This window comes from Aegilops tauschii, chromosome 7, assembly GCF_002575655.3.
Source record: "Aegilops tauschii subsp. strangulata cultivar AL8/78 chromosome 7, Aet v6.0, whole genome shotgun sequence".
Lineage (NCBI taxonomy): Eukaryota > Viridiplantae > Streptophyta > Magnoliopsida > Poales > Poaceae > Aegilops > Aegilops tauschii.
Genome location: NC_053041.3, coordinates 460092334 through 460101987, shown reverse-complemented (window position 1 = coordinate 460101987; position 9654 = coordinate 460092334). Strand labels below are relative to the sequence as shown.

The window sequence follows — 9654 nt, the reverse complement described above, 5'->3', positions numbered from 1 at the left end:
GAAAAAAAGAGAAGGCCCTCCCCCCACTGGACCCCTGGCCCAACTGGGCCGACCCCCGGCCCAGCCGGCCTAGCCCATCTCCCACTCGCCCTCCCCCCTCCCTGTTCCCCCGACCGGGGTCGGAACAGGGGCCGGTCCCCGCCGCACCACCTCGCCGGCGACGGGGAGGATAAGGATGCCGGCTCCCCCCGCCTCCTCGGGCCCCTCTCCCACTCACCCCCGCTCACCTCTCGGCCTCTGCGCCTCTCTCTTCCCCCCCAGATCCACGCCGCTCCTCCCTTCCCCACGCCCGACGCGGTCGCCGCCGTTCACGGTCGTTCCCACGGCCACCGTGCCCGCCTCGCCGCCCCACGGTGTCTCCAAGGACCGCCGTCGCCCGCTGCATCGTCTGGTGCAGCCCGTTGGAGACCGGAGCCCCTGCAACGACCTCCCCGAGCTCTTCTTCCCCGCACGGCCGCCGTCGATCGCCGCCCCGTTTCGCCTCCGACGAGCCTCCCCGAGCACGCTGCCGTCCCCCTACAGCCTCGCCGTGAGCTTCTCCCCCCTCCTCCCCTGTCCTTTCGCTCTCGCGCGCCCCCTAGCTGCTTCCCCACGCGCGCCCGAACGCCGCGCCGCGGAGCTCGTCGCCGGCGGGTCTCCGGTGACCTTTTGGTCACGGGCTCAAGCCCGCTGCACTCCCCACAACGCGTAAATGCCCCCCAGCCCCTCCTCTTGCTCGATAGCCTGCCGTAGCCTCATTTCCGTCGGGCACCCGTGCGCGCCGCCGCCTCCGCCGCTTGCCGGCGCCAATTCCGGCCAAGTCCGGCGAAGCCCCGGCCACCACTGGATGCGGCGCTGCGAGCTCCTTCGAATGGGCCTAGCCCCGCTCCTCCCCGAGCCCCGTAGCGCGATTCCGGCCAACTCCGGCGAGGGGCCGCCGCTGTTTTGGTCACCGGAGTCGCTCCAGCGCCGGCCGCCGACGTGGCTGGCCTGGGGCCACCCCAGTGCCACTGCCAGTGGGCCCCGTTGACTGGGTCAACCCAGTCAACGTGCTGACTGGGCAGGCCCAGCCACTGACATGCGGGCCCCGCCGCAAAATTAAAAAAAAAGAGAAAAGAGAAATGTTTTTATAATTAAAACTAATTAATTAATCTAATCACTCACTGACAGGTGGGCCCAGTAGTTAATTAACTAAAAATTAATTAGTTTAATCTTCTGTTAGCCCACTGTCTATGACAGGTGGGGCCCACTGGTCAGTTTGACCTGGTCAGCCGCTCTGTTGACCTGCTGACGTCAGCATTGCCTCATGCTGACGTCATAATTCATTTTTGCTTAATTCAAATAATTCCAGAAATTCAAATAAACTTTGAAAATTCATATCTTTTAAACCGTAACTCGGATGAAAATGTTTTCTATATGAAAGTCGCTCAGAACGACGAGACGAATCCGAGTACGCAGTCCGTTCGTCCACCACACCTCCCTAACCTATCGAACTAGCAACTTTCCCCCTCCGGTCCGTCTGTCCGAAAACGCGAAACATCGGGAATACCTCCCGGATGTTCCCCCCTTCACCGGTACCACCTACTGTCGCGTTAGGACACACCTAGCACCGCTCATTGTCATGTCACGCATCGTCATGCTTATGTTTGCATTATATTTACTATTTCTTCCCCCCTCTTCTCTCCGGTAGACTACGAGACCGACACTGCTGCTGCCCAGTTCGACTACGGAGTCGACGACCCCTCCTACTTGCCAGAGCAACCAGGCAAGCCCCCCTTGATCACCAGATATCGCCTATTCTTCTCTATACTGCTTGCATTAGAGTAGTGTAGCTTGTTACTGCTTTTCGATATCCTATCCTGATGCATAGCCTATCCTTGCTACTACTGTTGATACCTTTACCTGCAATCCTACATGCATAGTATAGGATGCTAGATTTCCATCAGTGGCCCTACATTCTTGTCCGTCTGCTGTGCTATACTATCGGGCCGTGATCACCTGGGCGGTGATCACGGGTATATACTTATAAACTACATACATGACACATGTGATGACTAAAGTCGGGTCGGCTCGTAGGAGTACCCGCAAGTGGATCTTTGTGGCGGAGCGACAGGGCAGGTTGAGACCGCCTAGGTGAGAGGTGGGCCTGGCCCTGGTCGGCGTTCGCGGTTACTTAACACGCTTAACGAGATCTTGGTATTTGATCTGAGTCTGGCCATTTGGTCTATACGCACTAACCATCTACGCGGGAGTAGTTATGGGTATCCCGGCGTCGTGGTATCAGCCGAAGCCTTCTTGAAGTCAGCGACTGAGTGGCGCGCGCCGGATTGGACTGGAACGCCACTAGGCTAGGTCTGCTTCCGGCCGCGTACGCAACGTGCAGGTGTGCATAGGGCGATGGGCCCAGACCCCTGCGCGCTTAGGATTAGACCGGTGTGCTGACCTCTCTGTTGTGCTTAGGTGGGGCTGCGACGCGTTGATCTTACGAGGCCGGGCATGACCCAGAAAAGTGTGTCCGGCCAAATGGGATCGAGCGTGTTGGGTTATGTGGTGCACCCCTGCAGGGAAGTTTATCTATTCGAATAGCCGTGTCCCTCGGTAAAAGGACGACCCGGAGTTGTACCTTGACCTTATGACAACTAGAACTGGATACTGAATAAAATACACCCTTCCAAGTGCCAGATACAACCGGTGATCGCTCTCTAACAGGGCGACGGGGAGGGGATCGCCGGGTAGGATTATGCTAAGCGATACAACTTGGAGGACTTCAATCTACTCTCTTCTACATGCTGCAAGATGGAGGTGGCCAGAAGCGTAGTCTTCGACAGGATTAGCTATCCCCCTCTTATTCTGGCATTCTGCAGTTCAGTCCACTGATATGGCCCTTTACACATATACCCATGCATATGTAGTGTAGCTCCTTGCTTGCGAGTACTTTGGATGAGTACTCACGGTTGCTTTTCTCCCTCTTTTCCCCTTTCTGTACCTGGTTGTCGCAACCAGATGCTGGAGTCCAGGAGCTAGAGATCCCGAGGATGATTCTACATGGAGTTCGGCTTCGAGGAGTAGTTAGGAGGTCCCAGGCAGGAGGCCTTGCCTTTTCGATCGTTGCTACTTTTGTGCTAGCCTTCTTAAGGCAAACTTGTTTAACTTATGTCTGTACTCAGATATTGTTGCTTCCGCTGACTCGTCTGTGATCGAGCACTTGTATTCGAGCCCTTGAGGCCCCTGGCTTGTATTATGATGCTTGTATGACTTATTTATGTTTTAGAGTTGTGTTGTGATATCTTCCCGTGAGTCCCTGATCTTGGTCGTACACATTTGCGTGCATGATTAGTGTACGGTCAAATCGGGGGCGTCACAACTTAATATGCTTAGTTAGCTAAAAAAATGGCATAACTACCTAGGATAGCTCAATAATGATCTATACTTAGCTTACCTAGTTCGTTTACGACATAATTAGCTTACTTAGGTCAAAAATGGCATAACTACCTAAGTTAGCTAAAAAATGACCTATACTTAGCTTTTTCAGTTCATTTATGACATACTTAGCATACTTAGGTCAAAAATGGCATGATAATCTGTGTTACCTCCAAAATGACATAGACATGGCTTATTTTCCACGAAAATGACATAATAACCTTACTAAGCTCCAAATTGACCTATTTATCTAGCTTAGCTGTAAAATGACCTACACTTAGCATTTTTACCTAGCATAGCTAAAAATGGCATTTTTACCTACCTTAGTTAGAGAAGAAGAAGATAAAGAAGAGGAGAGGAGAAAAAGAAAGAGAAAAAAATCTCTTCTTCTTGTTCTTCTTCTTCTTCTTTTAGCTAGTCTTCTTCTTCTTCTTCTAACTTTTTTCCTTCCCAATTTGCAGATTTGCTTTCGATGAGGAAGCTTGCGTTGATGGAGTCTACTCTTCTCCTTGTGCTTCCCTTTTGTTTTGATTTTGTAGGATGAACAATGTCAAACTTGCTACCTATATATGTATGTATGGATGAAACCATTGTATGCCTGTTGTTGGATATGTTGGCTAGCTATATATGTTGCATATGGACTTTTGATTTGGCATGTATATTTGTTGGATGATCATATCCATATGGCAGGGATATGATTTGGTATGTATATGTGTTGTTATGCTTGTTGAAAGTATTCTCAAATGTGTGTGTGTGTGTCTATATATATGTATATCTGTGAAATTGAATGAATTTAAGAAAAAACAGGGGCTGTACAGACGGCAAAGAGCTTTGCCATCAGCCAGCAGACGGCAAAGCTGCCACGTGGCAGCTACTTGTGCAACCTGGGGTGCACTGGGCTGGCCTATTTGGCCACTTTGCCGTCTGCTGGCAGACGGCAAAGACCTTGGCATCTTTGCCGTCTGCCAGCAGATGGCATAGCTTGCCATGTGGCAGCTACCTGGTGGGTGGCTGTGCTGCCATATTTGTGCACTTTGCCGTCCGCTGGCAGACGCCAAGAGATGCAAAGGTCTTTGCCGTCTGCCAGCAGAAGACAAAGAACGCCGTTAACCCCTTAACGGACCTAACCTGCCACGTGTGCCGTCCAGGCTCTTTGCTGTCTGCTGGAGGATGGCAAAAACCATTTTATCTTTGTCGTCCACCAGCAGACGGCAAAGTGCCATTTGCCGTAGCTTATTCAGCCGGACCTGTTGCCGTCTGCTGGCTGACGGCAAATGCCTTTTCCGTCCGCCAGGCATGCCTTTGCCGCCAGCCATGGCGGACGGCAAAGTGCCTGATTCCTGTAATGATACTAGAAGCGGCGGCATCACATGACTTATGAATTTGGCATGCTTTTTTTTGGAATGTCTGGTTCTCACAACGACATCAACATGCTTCAATGATCTCCGGTGTTCAGGAGGCTTTGCAATGGGGAATCACCGCCGTGCAACTACACCGTCAAACCGAGACTACAACATGGGGTACTATCTTGCCGATGGTACCTATCCTCAGTGGGCGGCGTTTGTGAAAATCATATCCGAGCCGCGTGGCAATAAACAGAGCCACTTTGCAACAATGCAGGAAGCGGTTAGGAAGGACATGAAGAGGGCATTTGGTGTGCGTCAGGCTCGTTGGGGAATTGTGCGGGGCGCTGCAATGATGTGGGAATCAGAACTTTGTGGCAGCTGATGACATGTTGTGTTACTCTACACAATATGATTGTCGAGGATGAGGGTGATGGTGTAGCCCAAACCCATAATTCCGAAGCACCCGGAGAACAAGTTGAAATCTCGGAAGATCAAGATGCGGTTCAGCTTATGAACTTTCTGCAGATGTATCAGAATCTTCGAGATTAGCGGGTGCACAATCAGCTACTCAATGATCTTGTGGAGCACATGTGGATCCACAATGGCAATCAAGGAGGCAATGCTTGAGTTTGGCACTTGAAATAAATTTTATGTAAACGCTATCTATGCTTGATACCAACAATTGCTATTTACGTGCAACATCGTGCTGCATGATCAACTTGCATGTATTTATATGGATTTAAGAGTCCGGATTTGAGATATATGGATGCCCATAAAAAAATATGAGGACCCGTCCGGATGTGTCCGTGGACGTGCCCGGTCGCATCCGCGTGCGTTCGAGGGACCGGATTTACCAAATGTGAGTGAAGATGCTATAAGACCAGTAACAGTAAACCGCTACGACTACACTGGCAAATAGTAAGGGAAGTACGACCAGGTCAGGTTCGCTAGAGGCAGTGCTACCTATAAATAGGCTTTGTTTTCAATTTTTCCTGCTGTGAAGCCAACTTTCGTCTCCGGACAAGCAGCAAAATCCACATCTGCCGCAGAAAACCAAGAAGCTATAGCATGGACGCCGCTACCACGGCGACGGCGGAGGAGGAGGTCACCCGTTTAGAAGATCTCCCGGAGAGCTGCGTGGCACACGTGCTGGCGCTCACCTCCCCGCGCGATGCTTGCCGCTTCGCCGCCGTGTCCCCGTCCTTCCGCGAGGCCGCCGAGTCCGACGCCGTCTGGGATCGCTTCCTCCCGCCCGACTGCCGTGCCATCCTCCTGCGCTGCTGCTCTGGCCGCCCACCGCCGCTGTCGTCCAAGAAGGACGCCTACCTCCGGCTTTCTGACGGCGCCGTCCTGGTCGATGACGGCGACACGGCGGTGTGGTTGGCGAGGGGAAGCGGTGCCAAGTGCGTGGCGCTGTCAGCGAGGAAGCTGAGCCTGCCGTGGGACGACGGCGAGTTCAGCTGGAGATGGACGGCTCACCCTCGCTCCAGGTATAACGATCATTTTGGATCCTTGCTATTCTTTTCTTTTCCTGATTATTAGTTTTTAAGCGGACACTCCTGATTAATTCCCTGCCGACTAGAGATCGATCATGCACCATGCTGTTATCGGTTTGTTGTAGATGTGCTCCATGCCATCTTTCTTGTTACATATCTTATCTTCTTGATTTGGGATCCTGGCCGATCGTTTTTCTTTAAACAACATTTTCGATCTGCCAACTGTCTTCCATGATTCCATCACACTTATGGTTGGCATACGTAATCCTGACAAATAAAACACTTTAAACAACACACACATACAGAAGAATATATGATTTCGAGAGATGTGAGCTTCTCAAAATAAATATCAAGCCCGATCCTATCTGAGTGCCGGTTACTAGAGTATAGAGCACATGGCTTTCAGTCTTGCTAGTGTGACAGCCAGAACACAAGAAGTGAGCATCCCCTGACTCTTCTCCTTTTGATTCCTTCCAAGAGAAGACTTTCCGCCCCGATGCTGCTTCGATTCACCGCCACACAGCAGGCACTCCGTCTTCTTGACCGCTCGGTAGAGATCACAGGCGCCGCGTAGATTCAACCGTGTCAACGTCCGAAAACAGTTCTGCGCTCAGATGGCGACGTCACCCGGTGCTGTCTGCTCCACGCAATTAAATAATTCATCATTCAGTGCTGTATGCATCTTCGAGATCTGCATGGTCATGTTGATTTCTCATGCAAATCAATCAAAAGCCGTGTTTAGATACGTGAGTTAGTGTTAGTTTGCGCTAGTTTAGGCTCAAATAGCCCTAAAGTATTCAAACATGAGGGCTAGTTTGAGCTAGTTGCATCTTATCCACTTAAAAAACTATCCCACTCAAGAGATGCTAATTGAATCTAGTTCTCATGCATTTATTGTCAATATAACCCTACTATCCAAATACCTCTTTGGCTCCCCAAGTGAACCAAGGACAGAATCCTGAACCAGGAGCGATCAGGCCCCTGCGTCGCCCCCCGCGTGGCGGCCGGGAGGCTCCCAGATCCCATCGGTCGGACTCCACCTCTCCTCCTCCTCCTCCCTCACCGCCGCCCAAGGGCACGGCCAGGCGAAGCCTTGCCGTCGCCGGCGGCGGCGGGGACTCGCGGTCCTCCCGCTCGTGTGGGGCTGGTGCGGGCCGGCGCCCCCGGGCCGGAGCGTGGCGCCGGGCCGGACGCCATGGCGGGTGGTGGCGGCGCTTCGGCGATTCAGTTTCCCCCGCGGCAGGCGGCTTCGCGATCTGGTGCGTCGCGCTCACTAGGGACGGCGGCGGCGTGACCAGATGGGTTCGCGGCGACACGGCCGGATCTGGGCCCAGGCTTGGGCCTTGGTCGCTGGATTGCCGTTGGCGCGGTGGCGGGTGCGACTCGTCGGCAGCTGGGCGGATCCGCCGAGATTCTACCCTTGTCTTTCCTTGACAGCGCGGGCAACTCCGAGGGAAACCCTAGATCTTCTTGGGATCGAGTGATGACGGTGCTTTGGCGCCGTACTCCCTCTTCAAGGCATCGTTTTAGAGTTTACTCCGGTTGAAGGGACCAGCGACGCTGGTGGCGCACGTCCGGTGGAGAAACTGCCGATGAAAATCGCGCCGACTATGGTCATGGCGGACGATGGCAGCGTCTTAGATGTCGTTCCCTTGTCGAGGCATCGTCGTTGCAGTCTGCGTCATCAGGCTCAGGATGCTCCGGGGGAAACCCTAGATCTGGGTCTTCCGGATCGGACGGTGATGGCGTTTATCGCTTTCTCTCCTGAGGGCATCGTTTTGGAGCAAGTGCTGGCTGGAGGGATGGTGGAGCGGTGCTTCATCCCACACATTGAGGGCGGCGGATATCGGCGGCATGGCGCTGTGGAGACTCGGCGTCCGATGCGCGGTGATGGACTTGCGCAGGAGGAGGTAGCTGTCTGGCGTCATGGTGACGTCGACGGAAGAGTGGCCAGACAAGGTAGAAACCTCAATATCTGCTCTGAAGACGGACCTGTGGAAGATGGCGGCAACGACACATGCGAGTGCGTCAGACCGGTTTGTGCCCCAGACAAGGTATGTGGCTCGGCTGGGGCTTCCGGCTTCTGATGTTGGGCTTAGATGAGTGGTCTGGATAGTGGCCCAACTAGCACCCTTTTATCATATGGATAGGAGCAGCGGCAGATATTGCCAAGATGGTGGTTTCAGGCATATTGTTGTAATACTTTGTAAGGTCCTCGAGAATAATCAATAAAGTGGCCGCATGCATCTTCCAGATGCAGAGGCCGGGGGTCATCCTCGTTTTCTAAAATAAAAAAAATACCTCTTTGGATAGAGTTAGTTCATGGTTAGTCATGAGCTAGAAATTAACTCTAACCTCTAGCTAAGTTAGAGTATAAAAAAGGACCAACAATTTCCTGATCGATTCTCGCACTGTATAATCTACTATTAATCTGTCTGATCTCTTGCTCGTCATGTTGATTTCTTAGGTTCGCGGAGGTGGCGCTACTAGTGCACTGCACCAGCCTGGACATCTACGGCCGGCTGCCGGCCGCTGCGCTGACACCGGGGACCGACTACGCCGCCTACTTGGTATTTGACGTGGCCGACGAAGGCCACCGCGGCCTGAGCTTCCCGGACCAGGAGACCACAGTGGCAGTTGGAGGTCGTGCGGCGTCGCGCCATGCTGTGTGCCTTCGCCCCGACGACGACGAGGCGTGCAAGTTCAGGGGCGTGGCTCGTGCGGACGGCGACGACGGAGTGAGGCGGCCGGCGCGGCGCGAAGACCGGTGGTGGGAAATGGAGATGGGACGGGTACGTATCGATGAAGCCATGGCCGTGAAGGAGGAAGAGGTGATGGTGACCTTCGAGGTGTTGGAGTGGTACCCCAAGCGCGGGCTTATTGTCGAGGCCGTCGAATTTAGGCCAGTTTGATATTTTGTGTAGAACGCAGCTATGAGGCACGCCCGACTTATACGACTTACTGTATTAACGAGTTGAATGTCTATGTGTTGCAAACATCATGTGGTTGGATGGCTAAGAGAACAGTGATATCCCAGCACACCAGTGCTCAATCTTTTGGAGATGCTCATAGGGGTAGGGATGTGTCTCTGTATTCATCTCGAAATAGGCTTTTGCCCCGCTTTAGAGATAAAGCAATCATCCGTACAACAAGTAGCATCCAAAAGAAATAAAAAAACGACTGGGGCCAGAGCACAGTCATGCCCAATAAAGAAGAAGAAACAAAAAAGAAAAGGCCACCTAGTGGCAAACTCCAGAACGCTCCTAAGAAGCCGACAGGCAGCGCGCGGAAGCCATAAGCTTGTCCAACATCACCCCCAGGTGGTCACGATACCGCTGTCTAGCAAGTGGGTGCCAAAACTGCAAGAAGGCAAGAAATTTGAAGAACGAGTCAGAGGCCCGTCTCGGGAAGAT

General features: G+C 52.8%; 1 protein-coding gene across 1 annotated transcript; it reads left to right on the top strand.

Moving 5' to 3' along the window:
* Positions 1-5729: 5729 nt before the first annotated feature.
* On the top strand, positions 5730-9298 carry LOC109747976 (F-box protein PP2-B10). The gene is made up of 2 exons (XM_020307024.4): positions 5730-6235; positions 8709-9298. Exons 1-2 carry the CDS (start codon positions 5814-5816, stop codon positions 9151-9153), a joined length of 867 nt encoding a protein of 288 aa, XP_020162613.1. The 5' UTR covers positions 5730-5813; the 3' UTR covers positions 9154-9298.
* The last annotated feature ends 356 nt before the right edge of the window (positions 9299-9654 follow it).